The sequence below is a fragment of the Puma concolor genome, chromosome B4 (assembly GCF_028749965.1).
Source record: "Puma concolor isolate L17-30 chromosome B4, mPumCon1.1.hap2, whole genome shotgun sequence".
Taxonomy (NCBI): domain Eukaryota; kingdom Metazoa; phylum Chordata; class Mammalia; order Carnivora; family Felidae; genus Puma; species Puma concolor.
In genome coordinates, this window is record NC_141673.1 from 10,687,429 (window position 1) to 10,714,994 (window position 27,566).

General features: G+C 58.8%; 2 protein-coding genes across 3 annotated transcripts; both read right to left on the reverse strand.

The window, feature by feature from the left end:
* Positions 1-6,149: 6,149 nt before the first annotated feature.
* PDXP (pyridoxal phosphatase) lies at positions 6,150-11,562 on the reverse strand. Its single transcript, XM_086712323.1, has 2 exons — positions 10,939-11,562; positions 6,150-7,456 (listed from the first exon to the last, which is right to left on the reverse strand). Exons 1-2 carry the CDS (start codon positions 11,510-11,512, stop codon positions 7,140-7,142), a joined length of 891 nt encoding a protein of 296 aa, XP_086568449.1. The 5' UTR covers positions 11,513-11,562; the 3' UTR covers positions 6,150-7,139.
* Positions 11,563-13,460: 1,898 nt separating this feature from the next.
* SH3BP1 (SH3 domain binding protein 1) lies at positions 13,461-26,725 on the reverse strand. 2 transcript variants are annotated; one of them, XM_086712322.1, is made up of 18 exons: positions 26,397-26,725; positions 25,107-25,149; positions 24,759-24,863; positions 23,601-23,677; positions 23,210-23,321; positions 23,030-23,106; positions 22,385-22,529; positions 21,609-21,677; positions 21,354-21,444; positions 20,815-20,960; positions 20,008-20,119; positions 19,554-19,635; positions 19,387-19,467; positions 18,058-18,174; positions 17,265-17,362; positions 16,794-16,947; positions 15,666-15,760; positions 13,461-13,661 (listed from the first exon to the last, which is right to left on the reverse strand). In XM_086712322.1, exons 1-18 carry the CDS (start codon positions 26,453-26,455, stop codon positions 13,513-13,515), a joined length of 1,812 nt encoding a protein of 603 aa, XP_086568448.1. In that variant the 5' UTR covers positions 26,456-26,725; the 3' UTR covers positions 13,461-13,512. The 2 variants fall into 2 exon arrangements, with proteins under 2 accessions (XP_086568448.1, XP_086568446.1); XM_086712320.1 differs by lacking the exon at positions 13,461-13,661 and adding an exon at positions 13,748-14,302 and having other exon boundaries at positions 26,397-26,717.
* Positions 26,726-27,566: the final 841 nt, after the last annotated feature.

The following is a 27,566-nucleotide window of genomic DNA, read 5'->3' on the forward strand; positions in this document are numbered from 1 at the left end:
TGATCTTGCGGGTTTGTGGGTTCGAGCCCCGCGTCGGGCTCTGTGCTGACGGCTCAGAGCCCGGAGCCTGCTTCGGGTTCCATGTCTCCTTCGCTCTCAGCCCCTCCCCCACTTGTGCTCGGACTCTCTCTCTCAAAACTAAATAAATGTAAAAAACAAGTGATCGTTTCCTCCTGCTCCATGAAGGGTAGAAGGGACTGTGGCAGGGTGGGGGGATGCCCTCTAAGCTCAGGCACTCTCCCAGCCTCCTCTTACCTCCCTGCCTTCGTCTGCTGCCCAGACAGCCACCTCCCCACACACAGTGGGCTTCTGTCACTTTTGCCTTCCCACCTGGTGTCTGTCCCCCTTCTGATTACAGGCCCTCACTCGTCTTTGGGGGAACTACCTCTCCTCTCCCAGGAGGTCTGGGTGGGGTTGAGGCCCTGCCATTCATTAGCCCTCTAGGGCTCAGGCATGAGTCTTTATTTTTGTAACGTTTTCTTTTGCCATAATTATAGACTCGCAGGAAGCGGAGAGCTCTTTAAGAGCTTAGAAAATATTTGAGACCTGAAGAGAAAAAATGTATTGGCTCTGGAATGGTAAAACTGGAAAGCTGAAACGAATCAACCTTTACTCACGCTTAAAACCTGGTGGTGGTAAAAACGGAAACATTTGGAAACAATTTTCTTGGGTTGAATTTTCTTATTTCAAAAGTGTGTCCAAGTCTTCCTAGAGGTTGGTCACTCTTACCTTAGATCCCCATTGGCCAAATAATGTCTCAAACAAACGTATAAAAATACTTTGGAAATGCATAGCAACCTCCCCGCCCCGCCTATATTTAATGTGGGACTTACGGGGAAGGGGGAGCATTTTAATGTTTTCTAGAATATGCCTGGGGCCTGCGTATCAGGAGAGTTTTTGGGTGGCAAGTAACAGAAAACTCGACAGAAATCATTCTAAAAACTATTAAAAAAATGTTTATTAGAGAGAGAGAGCGAGCGAGCACAAGTGGGGGAGGGGCAGAGAGAGAGGGAGACACCGAATCCGAAGCGGGCTCACTGCTCTGAGCTGTCCGCACAGAGTCCGACGCGGGGCTCGAACTCACAAACCGTGAGATCATGACCCGAGCTGAAGTCAGACGCTTAACTGACTGAGACACCCAGGTGCCCCATCAACAGAAATTATCTTAAAATTAAGGGAAACTTTCACATCACAAAAATCTGGACCGAGGAGATTTCCGTGGCAGCTGATTCAGTGGCTCGATGAAATCATCCAGGATCTGGGTTCTTGTATGATTGTGGAGCATGGCTGCGGAGACAGTCCTAGCTTTTCTATGTGGCCATAATCCAGGACTAGTCCTTGCCCCTAGGAGAGGCCAGCTAAAGGATTTGGGGTGAACAGTGTTAACATCTGCAAAGGATTCTCAAGTGAATCAGTGGAAAAATGTAAATATATACAAAGGGTGATTGAGCAAATTGGTCAAATATCGACAACTGGGGATCCAGGTTCATTATCCCACTGCTGCACCTTTTCTGCTGTTTTGAAACTTCTCTAAACTAAAACTTGGGGAGTTGGGGGCACCTGGGTGGCCCAGCACGGAGCCTGCTGGGGATTCGAGTCTGTCTCCCTCTCTCTCTCTGCCCCTCTCCTGCTCATGCCCTCTCTCTCTCTCTCTCTCTCTCAAAATAAACATTAAAAAAACCCACAAACATTTTTTTCTGAATTAAAAGTTGGGGAAGGGGCACCTGCTTGGCTCCAGTAAGCATCTGACTTCAGCTCAGGTCATGATCTCCTGGTTTGTGAGTTCGAGCCCCGCATCAGAGTCTCTGCTGTCAGCACAGAGCCTGCTTGGGATCCTCTGTTCCCCCCTCTCTCTCTCTGGCCCTCCCCAGCTTGTACTTCCTCTTTCTCAAAAATAACATTAAAAAAACAGTAAAAATAAAACTTGGGGGGTATGAGATAAGAAATGTATATTTGGTCTCTGACCCCTGTTCCACCAGTGTTCCTAAGACCCTTGGGATTTCCTAAGTGACAAAAGAGCTGGGAACGTCTTTTGTTTTAATGTTTGGTCTTTGACTCAGGTGCCTGACACAGAGCTCCTAAATCCCTTGGAAGTTCCTGGCAGGCATACATCACCCTAACTCCATGGGGAGAGAAGTTCCTGCACTTGGGACCCTTCTGGACCTTGCCCTGTGCATCTCTCCATCCAGCCGTTCATCTGTATCTTTACATATCATTTATTATATAATAAACCAGTAAACATAAGTGTTTCCCTGAGTTTTGTGAGCTGTTACGGCATATGATTGAATCTGAGAAGGGGGCTTTGGGAACTTCCAATTTACAGCCAGTCGGTCAGAAGCTCAGGTGACACCCGGGACTTTCGAGTGGCATCTGATGGGGGGGGGGAGGGGAGGAGGAAGGCGGAGGTGGGGGGAAAGGGAGTCTCATGGGACTGGACCCTTAACCTGTGGACCTGTGGAGACTTCACTAACTCTGGGTGGTGCCAGGATCGAATTCTAGGACACCCAGTTGTCCACAGAAGGCTACAGACTTCCTCGGTGCAGGAAAACCCATACATCTGGTGTCAGAAGTGTTCTGCGGGTAGAGGAAACAGCTTTCCCTTTTAGGTGGTGTCGGAGAAGTGGGATTTGCTAGAACCGCCCAGGCTCATGGAAACATGTGGTTTGGGAAGAGAAAGGAAGGGCAGGGATGAGGAACCTTCGGTTCCCGAGTAGCCGAGGCGCCACGTGGCAGCTGTGTGGTGCTGAGTTACTCATGGTAAAAGTTACCCATGGAATTTAGAGACGACTCCAATTCGCGGGGACTTGGTCTACTGGACATATAAGGAAATGAGGGAACAGCCACACACAGGGACCATCCCTTGGTTGTGGTTCCTCTGAATGGCGAAAATGAAATCACCAGAGTGCTAGGCGGGAAGGTGATGCTAGGCCGAGCTCAGGTTTCAGTGAATCTGGTCTCCTGTCACTGGCCTCACAGCCACCTCCAAAGGGAAACATCATGCAGTCACCAGAAAGTGCCTCTAAGGCTTCTGGTCACCAAGAAGGTAGTGGATGGGGGTGGAGGAGGGAGACAAAACCGGGAAACTATGGACACCAGAGAGTGTAGTGGGAAGGAGTTGTTTCATTTCAACGTTTATTTATTTTTTTTGGGACAGAGAGAGACAGAGCATGAACGGGGGAGGGGCAGAGAGAGAGGGAGACACAGAATCGGAAACAGGCTCCAGGCTCTGAGCCATCAGCCCAGAGCCTGACGCGGGGCTCGAACTCACGGACCGCGAGATCGTGACCTGGCTGAAGTCGGACGCTTAACCGACTGCGCCACCCAGGCGCCCCGGAGTTGTTTCATTTCATGGATTGGGGTCATCAGCTTCCTGAGATATTAACTGGGAATCCAGGTGAAGGGCATATGGATGTTTACGGTACTTTCCTTGCACTTTTTCTGTTGGTTTAAAACTTTTCTGGGGGTGCCTGGGTGGCTCAGTGGGTTAAGTGTCCGACTCTTGGTTTTGGCTCAGGTCATGATCTCCCTGTTCATGACATCAAACCCCGTGTGGGGCTCTGCGTGGACAGCACGAAGCCTGCTTGGGATTCTCTCCCTCCCTCTTGCTCTGCCCCTCTTCTGCTTGTTCTCTCTCTCTCTCTCAATAAAGAAACATTAAACAACAAACTTTTTTTCTGAATTAAAAGTTGGGGAAGGGGCACCTGGCTGGCTCAGTTGGCAGAGCATGGGACTTTTGATCTCAGAGTTGTGAGTTTGAACCCCATGTTGGGTATAGATTTCTTAAAAATAACATCTTTAGAATAAAATTAAAATTGGGACGCCTGGGTGGCTCAGTCAGTTGTGTCCAACTCTTGATTTCAGCTCAGGTCACGATCTCAGGGCTGGTGAGCTGGAGCCCCACATCAGGATCTGTGCTGACAGTGTGGAGCCTGCTTGGGATTCTCTCTCTCTCCCTCTCTCTCTGCCCCTCCCCCTCTCACTGTCTCCCTCTTTCTCTCTGTCTCAAAAATAAATAAAATAAACTTAAAAAATTAAAATTAGGGGCGCCTGGGTGGCGCAGTCGGTTGGGCGTCCGACTTCAGCCAGGTCACGATCTCGCGGTCCGTGAGTTCGAGCCCCGCGTCGGGCTCTGGGCTGATGGCTCAGAGCCTGGAGCCTGCTTCCGATTCTGTGTCTCCCTCTCTCTCTGCCCCTCCCCTGTTCATGCTCTGTCTCTCTCTGTCCCAAAAATAAATAAACGTTGAAAAAAAAAATTAAAATTAAAAAGTTGGGGGAAACAGCCAGCCCCAAGTTCTTCCCATCTTTCTGCTCTGCCACCTGAAGTGGAGAAGTCTGTTGGGTGGGTCTCATGATCACAGAATGGCTGCCAACAACTTCCGCACCCAAAGCCCAGAAGAGTGTTTCCCTCCTCCGGCCATGTTCTTCGTTTCAAAATATTTATTTTTGAGAGGGAGAGAGAGCATGAGTGGGGGAGGTGCAGAGAGAGGGAGACAGAGGATCTGAAGCAGGTTCTGAGCGGACAGCAGAGAGGTGGGCGTGGGGCTCGAGGACCCGGAGATCATGACCTGGGCCAAAGTCGGAAGCTTAACCGACTGAGCCACCCAGGCACCCCCAACCATGTCCTTCTTTGAAAGTGGGGCAAACATTCCCAGGATCTCCCAACAGCCCTCTCCTCATGTCTTACCGGTCAGAAGTGTACCGCAAGTCCACGGCTAAACCAATCACTGGATAGCCGGGGAATCAAATAACCATGGCTGGCTCAGACTCAAGCTTTAAACCAATCAAGAGTCACTTCCTGGGACTGGGCTGCCTCCCCCTTCTGATTCACAGGCCACCGTGTGCTCTGCTCAAGGAAGGCAGGTTTCTGTCCACAGGGACGGTGGGGAGGGGCCACTAGGTCCAGAGTGGAGCCGGGAGGTGGGCACTCCTTGGGGGCGTGGGGGGTGGGGTGGCGGGAACTTGCCCCAGGCTAGCCAAGAACTCTGCTCTATCCCCTCCGGCGCAGGTTCTGAGATGGGCATGTGGCCTCAGCCCTTGGATGTCGGTCGGACGAGCACAGCTAAAGGCGGGTGCACCTGGCGGGCTGGGGCACCTCGCAGGGGCCGACAGTGAACTCCTCATGCCTTAGCCAGGCCGAGCTGAGTTCCTGTCACAGCCAGAAGTCCCCGCGAGGGAAAATGGGCTCTGACTTCGTGATGCAGCCGGGCTCAGTCAGCACTTTCTCTTCCCCAGAAGAACCACCCTGGAGAACATCACCCAGACCTCGCACCCCTCACTTTACACAGGAGGGAACAGGCTGAGCGGGAAGGCCTTGTGCAAGCTCGCAACAAGCCAATCAGTGACAGTCAGGCCTGGAGCAATCGTGACACCTCCCCGCCCGCAGCCCCTCAGCCAGCTCACTGCGGGGGGGGGGGGGGGGGGGGGGGGGGGAGGGGGGTGGGTGGGGGTGGTGGGGGGAAGTCACAGGAGCATCCCAGGCGGGAGGGGAGCCCGAAGGTGGGTGGGATGGGGGTGTAGGATCTCACCTGAGCTCCCGGAGAGCCAGGACCTCCTTCCTCTCGGGTCTCTGCAGAGAGGGCGCTGTAGCCCCCTGGAATCCGCTAACGGGAGTTCAAACCCTGTCTCAGGAGATCACGCTTTCTAGACGTGTGCTGCTGTGTAAGTTAACACTGCCATTTCTGATCCGCATTCCCCAAGAGGCAAAAGGGGCCGAGCGATACAAACTGGCTGAGTTTTCGGAAGGACTGAAACACATCAGGACGTAAAGACCCAGCGGGGCATCAAGCGCTACTGGGCTAGGTAGGACAGGGCACAGGAAAACACTCCGCGGGGGCGCCTGGCTGGCTAAGTGGGTTAAGATGCTCACTCCTGGTTTCACCGTGGCTCAGGTCATGATCTCACAGCTTGTGAGTTCCGGTCCCACGTCAGGCTCTGTGCCGACAGGCCAAAGCCTGCTTGGGATTCTCCCTCTTTCTCAGAACAAATCAATACATCTAGAAAAAGGAGAAGACGCTCTGGGACCGGGGTGGGTCATTTCCTGCGGAGGAAGGTTGCCAAGCCGGCCAGTGCTGTGGAGACCCGGCTCAGGCAGGGGTGGGGGGTCCTCCTCCCGCCCCGTGGCCCACACACACTCGAGGCCACACAGGCTCTCCCGCTCGCACTTTATTAAGTACGGGACGGCTGGTTACGACAGAGGCGGAAGTGGCGGGAAGGCCCAGCCCCCACCCCCACCATCACTGACACACGAAAATAAATAAATAAATAATAAATAAATAAATAAATAGCCGGGGGCGGGCACGGGGCAGAAGTGGCACAGCAAACACTGACAACACGGGGACACAAAAGCCCCCCCCCGCCCCCCCCAGCTGTGGCCACCATCAACGCTGGACTGATACCAGTACCATGATCAGGGAAATGTGGGGCTCTCGGCCACAGAAGCCCCCAGAGCCGTTGGGTGGGCCCTCCCCGGATCACGTTTGTGGAGGGGTGGGAGTCTTCAGCACTTGACACGTATGGACAGAAATCTGGACCCCTAGCTAGTCCAGTCAGATCCAGATTGTCAAGAGGCCACGCTCTCTCAGACTTCTGGGTTGTTCTCTTTAGGATCGAAGAGACCAGTGAGTCATTATTACCTGGTGTTCTGATCGGTCTACCCAGGAGTGAGGACCTGAAAGGGTCATTGTCACTTTGCCTTCTGATTGGTCCACTCAGGGATCAGGACGATAATGGCCGGTGGTTCCCTAGACCTCTGACTGGTCAGCAGGAACCCAAGGCCAGGACTGGAGGGAGGAAGGGCTCTAGAGGCCCCAGGGAAGGAGTTGGGGATTAAGTGGTCAGGGTTAGGGGAAATCTTCAGTGGGCACAAGGCCCAGATTTCAAAGAGGGGAGTTCACGAGGCAGGAGATAAGGCCACCTGGCTGGGTCAGGCCAGGGCGAACTGGTAGGGGGAGGGGGACAGCCTCCGGAACGGCAAAGAGTGCCCAGCCACCACTGGGAGGGGACGCGAGGGCCCTAACACCTTCCCTGGGTCCCAACCCCACCAGGCTACAGAAAACGGGGCCCAGGGGCCGGCAGCTCTTGGCCCATCGCCTCCATCTACGGGATCGGGGTGGAGGGTTGCGGTTGCTGGTCAGGTGGGCTCAGTCCTCCAACCCCTCCATCAAGTCCGCGATGCTCTCCACATAGTAATGGGGCACGAGGTCGTGCTGGCCAGACGCCAGGTAGGCCCGGGCCTCCTCCAGGCGGGAGACGCCTGTGAGCGTGAGCACGGTGGTCATGCCACAGCGGTGGCCGAAGAGGATGTCGGTCTCCAGGCGGTCACCCACCATGAGCGTGCGGGTGGGGTCCACACTGAAGTGCTCCGTGATACACTCGAACATGTAAGGGCTGGGCTTGCCCACCACCAGGGCCTGGCGACCCGAGGCTGTCTCCACTGCAGCAGCCAGGCTCCCAGTGCCTGCAGGGAGATGGAGACGTGGTCAGTGCGGAGCGGTCGCAGGGGAGGCATGCAGGCTTGGAAACAGAATTCCAGGGAGGCGGTGTGGCACGGGGGTTAAATGAGGCACTACAATGGGTCAAAATCTTCCCAGTCTTCGTGGTTAAGAGTACAGACTGCGACCAGATGCCTGGATTCAGGCTCCATCAGCTCCGCCCTCCTCGGGAAGGCCACCTAACCTCGCCGTGCCTCCGTTTTCCCATCGCTAACATGGCCCGGTAGGGGCTGAATGAGCCACTGCGTGTAACCGGGCCTGGCTCAGCCAGTCCCGTCTGGGGTTCACTGTTGGACCCTGGCAGCTGTGTGCCTCTTTGGGCAAGCCACGTGACCCTCTCTGAGTTTCCTTGGACTCACCGGAAAAGGAGGATCCAAGTGATAATTGCCCACCTTCAAGAGGTGCTGTGGGCTTCGCAGGAGCAAGCGGTTTGGAAAGCGGAAAGTACTTAACGGACAGCAGTGTGGTTACCACCACAGGAATGTGGGCTCCTGGCATCAGAAACTGGCACAGCCCTTTTGGAACGCAGCAGGGCACAGAAAAGTTCGCACCTCTGCCCCAGTCGGCCTCGGCCGGGAAAGCGATCACAGGCAGAGAAATTCAAACTGGAGACAAAAAGCTACATGCCTGAAGATGTCCGCGGCCCCAGTAACTATAATAAGCAAAACTGTGGACATGCCCAAGAATTTAACAATAGGAGGACTGTTTAGAAAAGGGCAGTCCTGACTCCCAGCCCCGTACCCTCCTGCCCCACACAATGAGTCCACTGTGCCCGTCCCACAGGCACATCTTTGTGCCGGACGGTTCTGCCTTCGCATTAATGTCCCTGAACCAACGATGATGATAATCACTATTTACTGAGCACATTCTAAAGTGGGCTGTGCTGGGTGCTCACGGAAGCCCATTTCACGGATGAGAAAGCTGACGCCCTGTGACCCTGGGTAACTTATCCGGGGCCGCACAGCTTCGCGAGCAGCAGACAAAGGATATGTGTTCGGGTGGGTCTGACCCAGTCCTGCGCTGGGCCGGCTTGTCCCGGCTTGGGAGTGCTGAATGCTTCACTTTCAGGAATTTGGTGAACCGCTTGTGAAAGCCACGATGAAAAGTCAACTTACCATCTAAACGTACAGTCAAATTAACTGTTGAAAAGCAAAGGCACTAAGTTCTCAAAACTCATTTCTTGGGGCGCCTGGGTGGCGCAGTCGGTTAAGCGTCCGACTTCAGCCAGGTCACGATCTCGCGGTCCGTGAGTTCGAGCCCTGCGTCGGGCTCTGTGCTGACAGCTCAGAGCCTGGAGCCTGCTTCCCATTCTGTCTCCCTCTCTCTCTCTCTCTCTCTCTGCCCCACCCCTCCCCACCCCTGTTCATGATCTGTCTCTGTCTGTCTCTCTCAAAAATAAAAAAAAGACAAGAAATCCTCAGCCCAGCAAATCCCCAGAGGAGGAGGGGGAGGAGGAGGAACTTCCCCAGTGTCACAGGACCAGGGCGGAGCTGACCCGGAGCAACACTCCTGGGAGGCTCTCGTTGACATCCGACCTAGAATTTGCTTGCTTTCTTGATAACTGGGTAGGGAAGAAAAGCCATTTGCCTCCTTGGTTAGAAATTCCTTCCAGGATGGGAAGGGCTCAACTGAGTCACCCCCAAAGTGTTTTGCTCGGCTCAAGATTGGTCTCGGCCGGGTCGGCGATCTCCTTTCCCACCAGGACAGAACTGACCACCCTTAGCGCCCCCCCCCCCAGCCCACTTTATCCCCTCAGCCAATATTTACCAGGCTCTATGCTAGGCACTGGGCACAGAGCAGCGAATGCAACAGGGATCCCTACCGTAGGGGAGCGGGCATCCTGGCAGGGGCAACTGTGAAGAGAGCTCTGTCCTCAGACTACCATCATCCCACTTCATTTAACATCCTGTCATCCAAGGCTGTCACGTGTTTTAGTAGTGACATAGTCCTCAGACAGCAGGCTTTTCTATTTGCTGGTTCAAGTGACCGCCATGTGGGCAAGAAGGCAAACACACATTTAGGAGACCCACCAGGGAAGGGGAAAGGAGGGGGAAACGGGGGTGAGAGACCCCCGCTGCGTTAGTTCAGATTTTACACACGACGGGGCGTTTATTAGTATATTTCTATACCACCGTTTCAAAGCCGCCTTTCAGTTGTGCACAAACACGGCTGAGCCTCTGCTTCCCCCTCTAGGTTGTGGGCACAATCGACAGGGCCAGTGACCCAGTCAGGTGGGGCCAGAGATGAAAGGGGCAGGCAGGCGTAGACAGGGCCTGGCCCCTCTCTCGGGCTCGTCCACACCACCCTTCCTGAGTCCTAGAGGGCCCCTTAACCCAGTCTTAACCTGAACCGTGAGCCTCCAGGGAGAAACTCACTTTTCATAGCATGGCCCAGGTGACCAGCGAGGAGGGAATGATGGAGACCTGTCCCTACCTTCAGCCTCCTGACTTGGGTAGTGACTTGTCCACACACACTCACCACTGTCAGCTTCTGCCACCGTCTGCCCTTGACTGATTCAAACCCTCCAAGATGTAGGAGCCTCCACCTGCTCCTGCCTCCTCTGCAGGCCTGAACATCCAGATGACAGCAGCAAACAGAGCCTTGGATGGGGCTGGGGTGGGAGCTGGGGTGGCCACAAGAGCCAAGTTCAGGTCTTCCTGTTCTTGGGCAGCTCACTTCCCCTCTCTTAGCCTCAGTTTCTTTATCTGAGAAATGGGACAGTAACTCCCAGCTCCACAGTAATTTAGAAACTAAGTCAGAACAAACAGCAAGGTACTTCATGAAGCTCTGTACTAACAGGAGAGGGCTCTGGATACAACCCACACCATCTGAGCACCTACTATGTGCCAGGCACTCACCCTGATCACTCTCCCTCTGAGGAAACTGGCATGGTTAGCATTCCCATTCTACACCCAGGACAGAGATGCTCCGACGTTATGTAATTTAAGATTACATGGCCCTGGGTCAAACTCCATCCACCTCTAAGGCTCCCCGCACACCCACCTACAATCTGCCGTGGCCAATGGTGTTCCAACCGCTCGACGGGGGGACAATCCTTCCAGGCTTTGTTCCCAACTCTCCGACCTCACCCCGATGGCGGGTAGGACAAAATGACAGGAATCCCTGAGGCTGGTTCGGTAAGGCTAGGGCTGGGGGGTCGAGGACCTGGATTCCGCCTGCAACCCCCCTGAACCGCAACGGGCCTCAGTCTCCTCATCTGCTAAACGGAGACCCTACTATACTGACCCTCGAGTGGTGGCAGTTTCAAGAATTACCAGACGTGGCCATGAAAACGCTCCCCTGGGCTCCTGCAGGGTGGGAACCGCCCTCTCATCTCTCCGGTTCCCCACCTGTCACCTGGAGACACCCCTTCCTCGCCCCTCTCCCCTCGGCGGAGGTGAAGCGCAGGTTGCCACCCCACCTGCTTCCCCGCCAGCCCCGCGCTCACCGGGGGTCCGGCTGCCATCGCTGAGCGGGTGCCACGGGTCGCGGTCGGTGGCCACGAGCAGGCAGTCGGGGTCGCGCAGGTGCGCGCACGCCTCGCTCAGCTTGGCGAAGGAGAAGTGCTCGTCGTAGCCCACGAGCACGGCGCGCACGCGCGGGGCCGCGCCCGAGTCCTCGCCGGGGTCCCCCGCCAGGCGCAGCCCCGCCGCGCGCAGCTCGGCGCGCAGCCCCTCGCCGCCCAGCACGAACACGGCGCCCGGCACTTCCGGCGGCCCGAGCAGGCGCTGGCGCAGCAAACGCGCGGCGCACAGCGCGGAGCTGAAGAGCTGCTCGGCGCGCAGGCCCCCGAAGCCGAGGCGCGCGAAGCGGAGAGCCAGCTCGGGCCGCGCGCGCCGGCTGTTGTTGCTCACGAACAGCGCCGCCTTGCCCGCCCGCGCGAGCCGCTCCAGCAGCTCCGGGGCGCCCGGCACGGCGCGCTCGCCGTTCCACAGCACCCCGTCGCAGTCGAACAGGACCCCCTGCGTCCGGCCCAGCACGTCGCGCAGGGCCGCGCCGCGCAGCCGCTCGCAGCGCGCCATGCAGCCGGCCGGCCGCTCGCACGCCCGCACGCCGCGCGGCTCTCCCTCTGCGCGCACGGCGCGCTCGCCCGCAGCCCGCCCCGTTCCCCGCAGCTGCCAATCGACGCGCGGGAAGGGCCAGGGGGCGGAGTCACGGCCTGGGCCGCGGGCCAATGGGGGCAAGAACCTCGGAGAGGACCGAGGCCCCGAGCTAACAGAGCCTGGAGAGCACGGTGAATCGCGGCCGCGGCCGAGGGGCGGGGGCCAATAAAGACCGAGCCTAGCCCTTCGCCCCTCCCCCTAGCTCTGCTAGGCCAGTTGCCGCCGAGTTTCAACCCCGACTAGCCTTTTAAAGGATAAACTGACGTTCTTCTTGGCCAGTAAAGAGTTACGAATAGAAAATCTGGAGCGGAGAGCCGCGCTTACGTTCCCCAGCCAATCAGAAGCTTAGTTGCTAGGAGGAAAACAGATGCCAAGGGAGATGTTGCCTTTGGGTCAGAACCCCTTGCCCTCTGAACCTTGGACGCTCCGGTTCTGAGCCAAGTCCTGAGAAGCGTGTGGGTATGATTAGGAGAGAGGCGCATAGTGTCTTCTTGAGCGCTGGGGCCCTTGGCCTAGACCAGTCGTTCTCGATGCTGCCTGGTAGAGTCCCCCGGGGAACATGTATTTTGAGGTTTAATTTGCATACAAGTAAGATGTGTAGATCTTACATGTACAGTTCGGTGAATTTGACAAATGCTGTTTAAAAATACCAAAGCGACGCAGCACCCCAGAGATCCTGACTTAATTGGGTGGGGCCCGGGACTTTATTTATTGATTTGCTGTTTTTTTAATGACATAGGGGTTGTACTGCGAGGCCAGGGTGGAGAGGCACTGGGTCACCAGGCTGGGAGAGGCAGCCTGTCACTAAGCACCCTGGGGAGGGAAGGAGCCAGAGCAACAGTAGTCAGTGGCTCAGGCAGCAGCGATAGCGTGACTTAGCTGCCTAAGTCCTTACTCGGGGAAGCATGTGTCAAAATTCCAAGTTGTCTGACCTCTGAGAAGGCTCTGAAGACCTGACCTCCAGGAGCAACCTGGGAAAAGCCACACCCTATCAACCCTCTCTGAGGCTCAGATAATTTCCGGTCCCCAATGCCCGCTGGCCTTTTGCTCCTGTAGTAGGTGGTCTCCTTAGCCTGGAATGTTCTTCCTTCTTCCCTGACTTTTTCACCTGGTCAACTCCTGAAAGACTCCTCTTTGAATCACCTCTCCCACGAAACCTACCTGTGCCCTCCACACACAAAGACATGAGTCTGGGTTCGATGGTCAGCCCCTAACTGGTTTCACATGGGCTCCCGGTGCCATTATACTTGATTCTGATTGTCAGCTCTCCTGCGTGTCTGTTCCCAGGAGCTCCCTGGGTGTTGGGCTGAGGCCGGGGTCTGGCTCAGGGTGCAGCACCCAGCAGCCTCAGCGGTTTGCAGACAGATCCATCCCTGCTCTTCGAGGGAGCCTTTCCTGCCTACTCGGAGAACACCAGGGGTTGGGGGGATTGGCATTCACGGGAGCCAGTGCTTATGGGGCGCTTCTGTGTGCAAGGGTGATGCTTTGGTCTTTATAGGAATGTCCCGTTTCATTCTCGGAACGACAGTCCTGGGGTGGAAACTGCTGTACTGTTTCCTGGATGAGGAAAGTGGAACACTAGGCAGTTAATTGCTCCGGATGTGAGGGACGGGCCCAGGCTCTGGAATCAGACCCGCGTCCTCCTTCCACGTCCATGCCTCACTTGCTGTGTGTCTGGTAGGTCGCTTTCTGAGCCCCAGTCTCCTCAACCTGTATGAAGGTGACGGGATCCACTTCCCAGGGAGAGGAGTCCATGGAAACCACGCGTGGAAAAGCACAATGTATAGCACAGAGTAAGAGCTAAAAATGCTGGCTCTTATCATTCCAGACAGCAAGAAAGAAAGGAGGCAAAGAACAGGAAAAGATCTTCCCCTTTATGAAAGTGGCTTCTTTATTTGGAGGGCAGAAAAAACCAACCATCATTTGGGCAGCTGCTCCGGATTTGTCCAAAATAATTTATTTACCAGCCTTACAAAAAAATACGTTGGCAAGAGACAATTAAGAGTCCTGTAGGGGCAGGCAGGCCCCTCCTTCCTTCCGGCGGCTCCCCTGGGACCCTGCCAGAGAGCTGGGAGTTGGGTGAGGGGCCCCCAAGCCCAGTGTGGGTTCAGGAGGAAAAGGTCTGGAAGTGGAGGACTAGCCTGAGTCCTCCTTGCCAGGGGGGCCGACCCAGCGGGCACCGAGGCACTTGTAGGCAGAGGCTGGAGGCCCCCAGCCCTGGGAAGGGCGAGGGCTGTGTCCTGGGTAGACCGGTGGGAGGGAGGAGATGCTGACTGTTGCAGGGGAAACCACCAGCTCAGTCGGTCTCTGAGGCGAGGCTTCTGGGCCGGGGTTGAGGGGGGATGGCCGGGGGAGTGGAGGCCCTGCCTACAACCTCAGGGGCCCGTCCCTCCTCTGTGGCCACCCCTAGGTCCACCTGCACAGGCATGCTCAGAGACACTGTGCTAGGGGAGGCCGGCCCCGGGGAGGCCGGGCTGGGGGAGGCTGGCGAACGCCGGCTCTGGCGTCGGGCGGGCTGCGGGGGGTTGGGGGGCAAGGGGGGTGGCACCGTGGGGGCCCGGAGGCTGCTGCCGACCAGACGGCGGGGCAGGGCCTGGGGGGTCACGGGGCTGCCAGAGCCAGGGGGCGGGGGTGGGGCTGGAGGGGAGGAGCGCGGGCTGGAGACCTGGGGGGGCGGCATGGTGGGCCGGGCTGGCGCTGGGCGCTTAGCTGTGGAGGAAGGACAGGGGCAGTTAGGCATCCACATTGCCTGTGGCCAGTCCACCAAGCTCCATGCTACCGCAGGACCTTTGTACCTGCCATTCCTTCTGCCGGGAACACGGTTTCCACGGCCGGCTCCCTGTCACTTAGGCCTCTCTCCGTGTCCCCTCCCCTGCCCTGCTCCAGTTACTGTCATATTTTCCTGTTGTATTTTCTTCACAGGCCCTGCTGCCCTCTGAAATGACCATGGCCGTTTTTATTTTGCTCGAGTCCCCGGCTGGAACGGAAACTAAGCGAGGCCATCCCGTGCGGGGTTGGCTAGCACAGCGCGGGCCACGGATCGATACACAGTCGCTGAATGAAGAAACGCTCACCGCTCCTCTGGATTCTTGGGCCACTCTCACCTCTCAGGAGCCACCAGAGCCACCCACCCTGGTTTTCAGAGATCCTGCTACACCGTTCCGATCGCGTGAGGCAGCTGAGGAGCCAAGAGGCCTGGACACGGGTCCTAGCCCTGCCTCCACCCACTGTGGGCTTTGGGCAAATCGCTTGCCCCCCTGGGGCCTCAGTTTCCTCATCGTTAAGATAGGATGAGAGCCTGGACCTCCCAGGGCTGACACAAAGACCTTCGGGGGCTTGAGGTGCTGAGCCCCGGTGAACACCTATCCCACTTGCCCCCATCCAGGAATGGTGGCTGGAAGCCTCCTCCTGCAGGAAGGCCCCTGTGTGACCTGTCAACCCCATGCTGGTCCGGAGGGTCCTGTAGCTCTACATTGTACCCCCAGGGAGAGAACTCCAGTGCCTCCTGGGCTGGCTGGGCCCTCCCAAGTGTCCTGATCAGTGGCAGTGACCCCTCATCTGAACCCTGCACCTTCTCACCTGCTGGGCTTTAGGCCAAGTCAACAGGTGAGTGCACCAAAGGGGCTCAGAGGAGCCCCGAGTTTCTTTCCACGCCCAGCCCACCAGCCCTTTGAAGCCTCTATCCCACCTCTTCACTCTGATCTCTGGACTTCTTGAGGGGCCGGAATCCACAGCCCCGCTACGCTCAGGAGGAGGGCTAACCTTTATCGAGCACTTACTGGGTACCAGCTGCCAGCCAGGAGAGCACCGTTTAATTTGCCCAACAGCCCTACAAGGTAGGTGCGGTCATTGTTTCATTACACAGAGGAGGAAGCTGAGGGGGCAGACAGTGAAGTCACCTGCCCAAGGTCACAGCACCGGAATCTGAACCCAGAGCGTCAGGCAGCAAACCTAGGCTCTTAGCCGCCTGGATTCCTGGCCTCCCAGCTGTCCGAAAACACGAGATGGTCTGATCGCCCAGCTCCTCTCCTTGCCCACCCTCTTCCCCCCTTCCCTCCCCTGGCCAACTTACTCTTTCGAGCCATGTCCTCCCCTGGAGTGGCTGCCTCCGAGGGGCTCCTACTGACCTTGGGAGAGGCTGGTCTGGGGGGCGCCTCGGACTCTATCCTGTGAAAGAAGGAGAGGGCCAGGGTCCAGCTTGGCCATCTCCCAGAAGTCTGGAATCTTGGGGAGACTCCCAAGGCACCAGGCTAACTTTGGATCCTCCCAGGACTTGTCCCCTGCCCCTGGTCACTGGGCCTGGGATCTGTCCCCAGGCTGGGCCCCCCCCACTCCCTCAAGAAGACGCTCCTGGCATTGGCCAGAGTTTGGGTCCGCTGAACCCCTGGCTTCCATGTGACACTGTGACGGTGGGTCCCCATGGGCCAGGATGGCAGGTAGAAAGCAGGGCCTCGGCTCTCGGCCTCCATGTGATCTCCACTGAATGTTCCAGCCACAAGAAGCCAGAGAACGGACAAGAAGCAGAAGGGGCGGCCATGGCTCCTTCTGGGTTTCCTCCAGGTCTCTGCTCAGTTGGCTCCTCTTTAGGGAGGCTTTCCTGATCCCCAGGCTAGAGCAGCTCCCTACTCCCTCCCCCTAACCTGCTCTCTTCTCCTGTAAGGGCACGTGTCACTGCCTGCCATGACAGTACCCATTTATGGATGTACTTGTTGGCTCTCTCTCCCCGGCCCTAGGAAAGCAAGCTCTAAGGCCAGCGTCTGTCTGTTTTGTTCCTCCGAGAAAAGTCACGGTTTGCGCCCTGCCTGGGTGATGACAGAATAGTGCCTGTTTGGTATGGAGACAACATGTACGACGGAGCCCTTCGAGATCTGAAGGACCAAAGAGAACACTGGAAGGTGTTTACAAAATTCCAGCTGACCAGCTCCCTAGTTCCCTAAATCCCCAGGGCCTGAAACAGTGCCTGGAACATAGTGGGTGCTCAGTAAACAGCCATACGACGAGCGAGGAGGCACATTAGAGGCCGAGAGGAATACAGCCTCTGGGTCTCCACCCCGTCCACTCCAAATGGGGAATCCTGGTATTTGGGATGGAAAATACAATAATGACATTTCCCAAGATGCTGTTGGAAGCCCGGAGATCGTGCCTCAAGCAGGACATCTTGGGGCAAAGATGGGGGTCATTCATTTCCATCAGTCCTTACCTTTCCCTGGCAGCCGCTGAGGCCGGGGCAGGGGCTGGGGCTGGAGCGGGTGTGGACACAGCGACCATTGGAAGCTCCTCAGAAGCTGGCCTGTTGCTGACCTTGTCCTGGGGGACAGGGGCTGAGAACAGGCCTGACACGTTGAAGTTGACGTCTGCAGACAGAAGGAAGCAGGTCTTAGCTTCCAGAACCTCCACCAGCCAACGGCCAACATCAGGGCCTCTTTCCTTTTCCCCCGACGTTATCTGGACCACATATCTCCTCCCTACTCCCACGTGAGCCTCACGACACTCCCACGAGGCAGGCAGGATCATCCCCATTGTACAGGGGAGACAGTGAGGCTCACGGCAGAGAAGCAATTTGCTCCGGGCCTCATAATGAGGCCGCCAGGGACGGAAGCTAAGTCTGGAGGGCACCCAGCTGGGCAGATGAGGGCACAAGAGGACACGTTCACAAAGACGGGAACTTCACCTCCCGGGAAGAGGGTGTCCGCGTTCTGTATCAGAGCCTCGACCACGCCCACCACCTGGATGGAGGACACTGAGGCTGCGTCCAGCTGGGCCTGGTCCCTGGGGCAAAAAAAGGAACGGAGGTGAGCCATCCATTCTGCAACCTGTTAGCGACCCCAACTCTGTGTGGCCCAATCACGCCAAGTGCCTGTTCTCAGAAAGCTCAGGGACCACCGGGGGATGACAAATGTGTCGCCCACGTGCCAAATGTTCCCCTTCCTTCACCCACAACAGGCATCGCTCGCCAGGGACGGGACCCTCTTCCTCGTAGTTCTCGGCTCTAGGCTGCCTCGCCCAAGTAATCGTCCTCAGCAAACGAATGAAATCTTTGTGCCATCTGTGGCCGGGTGAATTATAATGACCCCTCGCCCTTTACGGCGCATAAAACATTTCTCCATTTTCTCGTCTAATTCCCCACGCCAAACCCCTCAAAGTTGCTAATGATTTCTCTCCAATTTACAGAGGAAGCAGCGGGAGCTCCGGAGAGTGAGCTTCCTAAAGGCGTTTCTGGAAGGTCGAGGGGCGGGGCTGGAACGCAATCGCTGGGCTCCCAGCCTTCCAGGCAGCCCGCTATCAGTATCACCCAGAATGCCCATCTCCAAAGCCCCGTGGGGTCCACGCTCCCTTCGGCAGCCTGGAGAGGAGGAGCTGCTTGATCCACTCCAAGGATGGGGAAACTGAGGCCCGGGGGAACAAATAAGCAGCGGACGGGTGGGGTGGGGATTGCCGCCTTCCCCCGAGCTGCAGCCCCTCACCCTTCTTTCTCGGGAGGCCACAGCAGGTTGGGCCCCAGGACGATGGCAATGTTGCTGGGCGTCATTTTATTCACCTCCTGCTCCTCGGCCAGCCGTGCCAGGAACTTCATCAGGTACCTGGGGAGGCAGAAGGTGGGCTTGGCCAGGGACAGGGCGTCTTTGGCCATGAACACCCATTGACGCCCTTGAGGCCTGAGAATTTCTCAGCCTGGGGTTTCCAAAGAGTGGCAAAGGTACCCCATCGGGTGGCTTAAAATTTGTTTTTGATTGCTTTTAACATTTATTTATTTATTTATTATTAAAAAAAAATTTTTTTTAACGTTTATTTATTATTGAGAGAGAGAGAGAGACAGAGCGTGAGCAGGGAGGGCCAGAGAGACGGGGTGACACAGAATCCGAAGGGGTCCCCAGGCTCCGAGCCGTCAGCCCGGAGCCCGATGCGGGGCTCGGACTCACAAACCGCGAGATCACGACCCGAGCCGAAGTCGGGCGCTCAGCCGACTGAGCCACCCAGGCGCCCCAACATTTATTTATTTTTGAGAGACAGAGCAAGACAGAGCATGAGCGGGGGAGGGGCGGGGGCGGGGGACACAGAATCCAAAGCAGGCTCCAGGCTCTGAGCCATCAGCACAGAGCCCGATGCGGGGCTCGATCCCCCGAACCGTTGCGATCACGACCTGAGCTGAGATCAAGAGTCAGATGCCCCGGGTTGCCTGGGTGGCTCAGTCGGTTAAGCGTCTGACTTCAGCTCAGGTCACGATCTCGCGGTCCGCGAGTTCGAGCCCCGCGTCGGGCTCTGGGCTGATGGCTCAGAGCCTGGAGCCTGCTTCCGATTCTGTGTTTCCCTCTCTCTCTGCCCCTCCCCCGTTCATGCTGTGTCTCTCTCTGTTTCAAAAATAAATAAACGTTAAAAAAAATTTAAAAAAAACTAGAAAGAAATATATGTTAAAAAAAAAAAAAAAAGTCAGATGCCCCACCGACTGAACCACCCAGGCACCCCTAAAATGTTTTAATAGTTAAGTCGGCTGACCTGCTGAGCACCATATATGTGTCAGGCATTGAGCTAAGCTGAGACTCTCCCAGCCACCCTGCGGGGTAGGGACTGCTATGCTCTGTGTTTTCCAGATGAGGGCACTGAGGCACAGAGCGGTCAGTTCACCTGCCTCGGACCACAAGGTGGCAGAGGTGGGAATCTGAAGCCAGGTGGTGTGGCTTCAGAGGTTCAAGGTGTGTGTTTAGCTGCAACGTCAGGATGGAAGATAGGACTAGACCATTTTAGCCGTGGTTTCAGAAATGCTGCTCGGGCCGAGGGGGCAGGCTTGGGCTCACCTGAGGTTGCTGAGGTTGTCCTGGGGGAGGCGGCTGCACACTTCCTGGAGGGCCTCCAGCCGGGCTCCTGGCTCCTTCAGACTGGGTGGCGAGGAGAGACCGGGTGAGCCAGGCCAGGGCCCTGGGGCCCTACCTCTGCAGCCCCGCCCTCCCCAGCATAAACTCACCTGGCTGCCCTCATCCAATCGTCATAGAGGTCAAAGGTCATCAAGGGCTCTGGCAGCTCCCGCAGATAGGACTTGAGGGCACCTGAAGCGGTGGCAGGGTGGGAGTGGGGGGACGGGGCTTAGACCCAGTCCCCCAAGCCCCCTACCTCCACGCCAGTGCCCAGCTCTCTCCATCTGTTGGGAACCAGGCCCTTGTTCCCACAATGTGTCTAGATCTGATCATTTCTTTGGGCCATGGGCCATTTGGAGAAAATGCCGAAGGCTGGTGGACCTGGTCCCAGAAAAATGTACGTACACATCATGGGCCCCACTTTAAGGACCCCTATGTCTCCGGAGGTGTCTCCTTGGCAGATGATCAGGCTCTCAGCCAAACTATCATGGGAGCATTTCAGGCTGTTGAGGGGAAGGGATCTGGGGGGAAGGCCCTCCTCCCGGGGCTCCTCGGGGCAGGCACCTGCCACGGCGTGGGGGTCGGAGCAGAACTCCTGCAGGCCGCGTGGGTCCGAGGCCATGGTCTGCTTGAGACGTTTCAGCACCGAGGCCCCAGCGGCCAGGCGGAAGAGACCCTGGGGTGCGAGAGGAAACGGGCGGGGGTCACAGAGGGGCGGCAGGGGAGAACGCCCTGGCCGGGAGGCCCTGGCTCGCTCAGGGTGGCCCTCACCGGGCCTGTGTCCCCACCCGGTCTGGTGGGCAGAGTGGGGACCACAGGATGCGTGGCCGCCCTCAACTCTCAAGGTCTAGGACTCGGCGCGAAGTGGGAAGTCTGGGGGCAGCAGGGAAAGCGGTGGGGACACAGGCGTCTGGGTGGGCATGGAAGGGAGGAAGGAGGCCCGGCAGCACTGTCTAGAAGCCCAGGTCGCTCTGCGAGTAGGTTCCGCGTCTAAGGGTCTGTCCTCGGGGCAGGAGCCGATAGACCAGCGCCGGCAAGGTGCACGGGACGGATGAGGGCAGCGCGAGGCAGTGACTGCATGGGGGTCCCTGGCTTTACTGACACCTTCTCGTGTGCCACTGGGCCCGTTTTCCTCTTGGCCTCCGTCTCTCCCTCGTAAAATGGAGCTGGTGAAGGCTCCTTCCCAGGGTTTTGGGGATGACTAAACGGAGCAAGACGTGGAAAGGGTTTACGGCATAGCGGCTGCCCATGAACGTCACTCAGTGGGCCGTGATGTCAGTTTGGCAACAGGAGGCCGTGGCCTCACAGGCACCTGTGCTCTAAGGATTCCGGCCCCCGTGTCCCTTCCCGACCTGCCCCCACGGGCCCCACCTCTTCCTTCATGCCCTCAGAAAGCAGCATCATGACGCAGGCCTCGATGGGCAGGGCGATGTCCCGGCCCAGCTCTTGCAAATGGGTTCCCAGTGACACCCCATACACCCTGAAGAAGGGGGCGGCCGTCATCGAGGGGGAGGGGTCTGCAGGGACGAGACAGATCAGTGGCCCGGGCTCCCCCGCGTCCCTGGACAGCCAGCCCCCGCCCCACCCACCCCCAGACATCCTCAAGGGCTACCGCTTTGCCCAATCTCTCTCGAATCCACCCACCTCCACTGTGTCGCCCCTAGTCCGGGCCATCACCCCTTCCCTCCTGCCTCTTAAAGGTCTCCCGACTCCTGTTCTGTTCCCCTTCATTCCATCACTCCGCACGGCAGAGTGACTTCTCAGTCACAAATCGAATCGGAACGCATCTGCTCAGAACTCATCCGGGGCTCCCTACTGCCTCCCAGGATGCAGTGCAAGCATCTCAACATGCCCTGAGCAGGGCTGGGGGCGGGGGGGGGGGGGTCCCCTGGGTCCACCTGGGTCCCCACCTGCTTGGCTGTGGTTCTCCCTCAGCTCAGCCAGGGCCGTGTCCAGTGAGCTCAGAGACTTGCGATGGTAATCAGCTTGGATCTCCATGAGCTGCGGGGACAAGGGGGTGGCCCCAGGGTGGGTGAGGGAAGCTGAGCCTCCCCCCCGGAGTCCCTAAGAACACACCCCTCCCTCCCACATCTTGAAGGGTGTCTCAGGGGGCCCCTGGTGTCCACCCCTGAGTTCCACTGGCCGGAGCCCACTCTCGGACTCACGTGGATGAAGTGGTTGGCATATGTGTCCTCCTTGGTGGCGAAGTGGTAAAGGTCGGCCAAGTACTCGTCCTTGGGGACAGAAAGGGGAAGCTGAGGCCTAGAGGGGTTCGTGACTCGTCCAAGCTATACGTGGAAGGCCCCGGCCAACTCTCCTCTCTCTGCCAAGGTTTGCACTTGGGGATGGCCCACAGGGACCCCCCTCGAACTCTTACATATATATTGTGTGTTTAGAGAGAGAGAGAGAGAGAGCACAAGCAGGTGAGGGGCACAGAGAGAGAGAATCCCAAGCAGGCTCTGCACTGTCAGGGCAGAGCCCGATGCGGGGCTTGGACCCACGAGCCGCGAGAGCATGACCTGAGTCGAAATCAAGAGTCAGACGCTTGACCGACTGAGCCACCCCGGCTCTTAAGGGACTTTTACGGCTTCTAGTCCTCATCTCTGTGCCTCATACCCTAAGCACGGTGGCTTGTCTTAGTCACCATTCATTCATCCGCTCACTCAGCAAACACACCGAGACCGTGGTGAGTAGCCCAAGTCCCCGCCTTCCAGGAATGACGGGTACGGTGTAGACACAAGAGGCCACAAGATAGTGGCCGAGTGCACACAGCTTGGAGGCTGACGGCCTGGATTCAAATCCTGGGCTCTGTTGCTTCCTGGCTGTGTGGCCTTGGGTGAGTCATCGCCTCTCTGAGCTTCTGTTCCCTCCCCTGTGAAATGGGGTCAGTACCCGCCCTCGCCACCCCCTCACGTCCAGGGAACTCCAAGTGCTCGCTCACCTTGCACTGTTCCACCTTCCTCTTCAGTTCCTCCTCCTCCTCCTTCAGCGTCTCCACTTTGGTGGCGGTGGCCGTGTGGCTGTAACTGCCGGGGCCACCGCCCAGGCCCTGACTGCCGCCCGAGTTCTTGGCTGCCTGAGTGAGCCTGGCAACGATCCCAAGGTGGGGGGGGGGGTCACTGTCCCCGTTGCACGTCCAGAGCCAAGTGTCCCTTCCACATGCCTGACCCCCCAAGGTTTCGGGATTTATGGATGAACATCCCAGAGCTCTGCTTGCCCTGGGCCTCCGCCCAGCCTGGGCCATGAGTGCTCAGGGGCTCCCCCTGGTGGTGGGCTTGGTGATCGCGGCCACCGAGCTCCAGAGTGGAGGGTGGGGGCGTCCTGCAGTCCAGGGATCTTGGGGGATCCCTGATAGCTACCCCAGGCTCTGGAGTCACCCCCGGCTGGCACAAGCACGCGCACACCCATGTTCAGAGAGGAACTCTCACATGTACCCTCACATGCGTTCCTAAAGACCGGATGAATCCCCAAGTACACACAGTACCCAGTGGACCCTGCCCCCGCTGTTCTAGTGTGGGTTCTGTGGCCACCGTTATGGGCTGATCTAGGCATGGACCCCCCCCCCCCCAAGGACCATGGCTCCCACCTGCTCTTCAGGGTGTTCCAGTCAGACACCAGCTTCTGCAGGCTTTTCTTGTGCTTGAGGATGGCCGGCAGCTCCTCCTGGGGGCAGGTACACGGGGAGGGAGGGGGTCGGTCGGCAGGTTGGGGAGGTGGGAGCCGAGGCTGGGAAAGCTGGGCGGGGAGGGGGCAGGGGGCAGGTCACCTCACTCAGCCTGCTGAGCGGCTGCAGGACATCCCTCTCCAGAGTCATCTCAAACTCGGCCAGAATGCGGGCCAGCTGGTTCTGAATGGCACAGCTCATCTCTAAGGCCTTCCTGTGGATACAACACCGGTGGGCCCAGCCCCCACAGCTCCTCACTCCCGTCCGGAAACACGTGATGGGGCCTCCTCCCTCCCGGTCACCCCCTGCCCCTTCTATCTGTCCTTCATCTTGGCTGAGCCAACACCTTCCCAGACCTGGCCGCCCTCACTGAACTGGACGCCGCCCCCCGCCCCCAGCTCAAGACACTAACTACCCCCATCCTGGTCACCCGTCCCTCACCTGGAACCCCTCCCAGCCCAGATCCCCCGCTTGGCACCCCGTTCCTGCTCACCCCATGCTGGAATCAGGGTCCAGCTCCTTGAAGCTCTCGGCCATTGTGGTGGACAGAGCCATGAGGGGGAGCTTCTTCTGCAGGAAGGGCAGGGCGGGCTGTGAGCAGGGGCCCCCAGTGAGCCTCCCTCCACCCCACCCAAGCACAAGGCAGGCTTCTGGGGGGGGGGGGAGGGGCAGAGCCCCACCGAGGCACTGGGTGTGGACAGGGGAAGAGGGAAGCCGGGAGGGCCACAGTCTTAGGTAGGAGTGGAGACTGGATGATGACGAGGCCCGGAGGAGTGACATCTTCCTGTGGCCCTGTCCCCTGACCCCACCCCACCTGGGGTGCCCTTTTCCCCTCCCAGAAACCAATCAACTGGGCAGGAAGGAATGACCAAGTACCGTCACACGGTAGGAAACCAAGAACAGAAGGCAAGGAGCTTGTCCAAGGTGACACAGTTGGAAGGAGAAAGGAGGCACTGGGAACACCCCGGGAGCCGGGACCTTCCCCTGCCCCAGGGCATATGTGGCTGGACTGAGTCACTGCAGAGCTCAAAACCCTCCCACTGAGAGTTACTAGGAGCACCAGCTTGGGCCGGAAAGACCAGGGATCAAATCTCAGTTTTGCCACTTACTAGCTGTGTGACCTTAAGACTTTACCTCTCTGACTTCATTTCCTCCTGGGTACAAAGTGCTAATAAGGCAGCCTCCTCCTAGGGGGTGTCGTCGGCAATTAAGTGAGGCAACGCATTAACCTATCTTAGCCGCAGACTAGCGGTAATCAGTCTACAAATGCCGTTGATTAATACCAGTGAGTATTAATATCTGCCCAACTGCCACTTCCTTCAAGAAGCCCTCCCACACTGCCTCAGTGCAGAGGGCCCGCTCTGCTCTGCTCTGGGTGCAGACTGCATCGAGAAGTTCAGGTGCTGTCCGAGGCCTGGCCTTGGCTCAGGGGGTTGGTGCAGATGGGGGCGGGGTCCAAAAGGGGATGGGGAAGAGGCAGAGCCTCATCAGTACATGGCCTGAGGGGTCTTGGGACAGAGCAGTCCGGACCCTCTTGGTGTCGGAGGCTCAGACTAGCAGGGGGACCCCAGCCCCGACCTCCCTCTCCCATTGGACAGAGGTGTTCGGTCCAGGCCCCTCCTTCCTGCCCCCCCCCCCCCCCCCCACTTACCACCCGCTTGTCCATGTCTGCCCCGCTCTGGCCCTGCAGACAGGCCTGCAGCCGTTTGTGGACATTGTGGGCCGCCCGCTTGGCTGGCTCCAACCGCTGCTCCACCTGCGAGGGGGGCTCTGGGTTTACGCAGCGTGGCAGGTTGTTGCCCCTCACCCCCCCTCCCCCCCCACCGCCCTGTTCTTTCCCAGAGCAGGAACCACCTTTCTCTTCCCTCCTCCTGGAGACCCCATGGCCAACAGCTTGGGGAATGACTCAACCCGACCCCCCAAATGGCGTCCTCGTCCTCGCGGGGCCCTCTGCTGACAGCTTGCGCGGGCCTGCCCTGCCACCCGCCCGGGCACGTACCTGGTGCAGATCCTCCCCCAGGAACTCGGCAGTCTCCGGGGTGCTGTTGGGCGGGGGGGGGGGGGGGGGGGGGGGGGGGGGGGGAGGAAGGAGCTTCTGCTGAGGCGGCCCGGGTTAGGAAACCCCCTGCCTCCCCCTGCCCCCTCAACAGGGCACCTGGACCCCGATCGTTCCCAGTGCCCCTCTTCGTTGGAGGCCGCCCTGGGTGGCCCGCCTGCCTGCCTCATCCCAGTCGGAGCACATTCCGTGGGGGCGGGAATAGGATACATGACTTTTTCCTCCTCCACCCAGGGCTGTGTCCTGCGAGAGGGCGGATGAAACCCAAGGCAGTGGAGTTGAGAAGCCACCCCAGGGCCCAGCCTCTGTCTTCTGCTGACCCCGGGGAGGAGGCCAGGGTGGCCCCAAGAACGGAAGTGTGTGAGCTCACACACTCCTGGGCTGTCAGTCACGCAGGACTCTGGCCTGGGGTGGTCGGCAGGCCCTGGGTCCCTGCCCAGGGACACACGGGACGCTGAGGCCCAGAGCCAGGGGGCCTGACTGCCCAGGCTCACACAGGCATCTGGGTAGCTGAAGACTAGAGCCAGGTCTCTGGACACCCAGTCCCCTCCCCGGAGGCCCAGAGAACGGGGAAACTCGCAACACAGGGGGCAGAGGAGAGAAAACAGGCCCTGGGTGCTCCCCAAACTTCTGGCTTCCACCCCAAGGGCTCAGGGGGTGGCAGGGGGTGGGGGGGGCGGGGGGAGGGAGAACAGAGACCCAGGGATGTTTCCACCTGAGGCTGGGAAAAGCAGAAGCAAGAGAGAGAAGCTGGAGGCCTCTGGGCTTGGTGGGGGGAAGAGGCACACAGCCGGACAAGGGAGGCCCCTCAGCCCTCCAAGACGGGACCTAGTCTCCTCCCCTCCCCCAGGGTCTGGGGCCCTGATCGCCCCTCCCCCTCCCTCAGGCAACCAGAGATGGTCAGCTGTCCCCATTGTACAGAGAGGACAAGTGAGGCCAGGGAGGATCATCCACTCAAGAGGCGCAGGGAGGCAGAGAAGACCCAGGTTCCTTGATCCTCCCTGCACTCCGCTCCAATCGGGGTGGGGGTGCCCCTTTCTCCCAAAGGGCCTAGCCCCTCCGGCCAGAGCCGCGGGAGGTGGGGGTGGCATCCCAGAGGGGAGGGAGAAAGAGAGGGGCTCCGGCCAGTCAGAGGGCGGCTGTCCAGCCGTCCCCGCCTCCCCCACCCCTCATCCCCTAGGGTCCGGGGCCGGGGGTGAGCTTGGGGCCGGGAAGGCGCGGGTTGACACTCACCGTCCCAAGCTGCCCGTCTGGGCCAGCTGCCGCATGCGATGCAGCTGCCTCTTCATCATCTTGGGCGTGGGCTGGGGGCCGCGGGGTCACGGTCGGGGGGCGGGGGGGGGGGGCGAGGGCCCGGCAGCCCCCGGCCCAGCCTGCCTGCGCCCGCAGTGCCGCTCTCTCCCCGGATGGGTGGGCGGCGCTCTCCGCTTCCTGGGCCAGCCGCGCTCCGGCGGCCGCTCGCTCCCTCCTCCTCCGCGCGCGACTCCGCCCCCAGCCCCCAGGTCACTCCTCTCTCCAAGTTTGTTTTCTCGCCCGTCCCCGGCTTCCGGGCCCCCCCTCCCCCGCAGGCCCCCCGGCCGGTCCCCGCGACTGTCGGGCCGGCGGCCGCCTGGTCGTCCACAGGTTGTGTGGCGGCCCCGCCCCCGGCCCCGCCCCGCCCAACCCCGGTAGCGGGAAGCAGGTAAGCCGGCTCCGGCCACCCGCGGTGGCCTCTGGGTTCCTGCCCCCCACGCAGGCCTGCCGGCCGTGGGTTTAAATAACTTTCACACACACACACACACACACACACACACACACACACACACACACACCCTTTTTTTTTAAGTTTCTTTATTTTGAGAGTCAGAGAGAGAAAGAGACAGCACGAGAGGGGGAGGGGCAGAGCGAGGGAGGGAGAGAGAGAGAGAGGGAGAGAGAGTTGGCTGATGGCGCAGAGCCTGAAGCAGGGGCTCGATGCCACAAACCCTGAGATCACGACCTGAGCCGAAATCAAGAGTCCAGCGCCCCGCCAACTGAGCCACCCAGGCGCCCACTTTCGCACCCCTTTTAAAGGAGAAAGAGAGTTCCACGCTTAGGAGGCAGAGGCCAAGGACAGGCCTCTCCAACCTGTACTGGCCCATCTGGGCCGGCCCAAGGATGCTGCCCCCGGGTTCCCTCTCCCAAGGATTCCCTGGCTACCTTGAGCTAAAGGTTACCCCTGCCTGCTTCCCGACTGGAGACCGGCTGGGGACTTTGGCTTCCTGGGGCCACCTTGCTGCTTTGTGCCCTTGGACAAGTCCCGGGAACTCTGGACTTGCCGTCTTTATTGGCCTGATGGGCCAGCTGTCCTGGCCCTGCCCATCCCGAGGAGTGGACAAGATAACCCTGCCTACTCCCGCTGCCCCTTTAAGGGGGGTGCCCCAC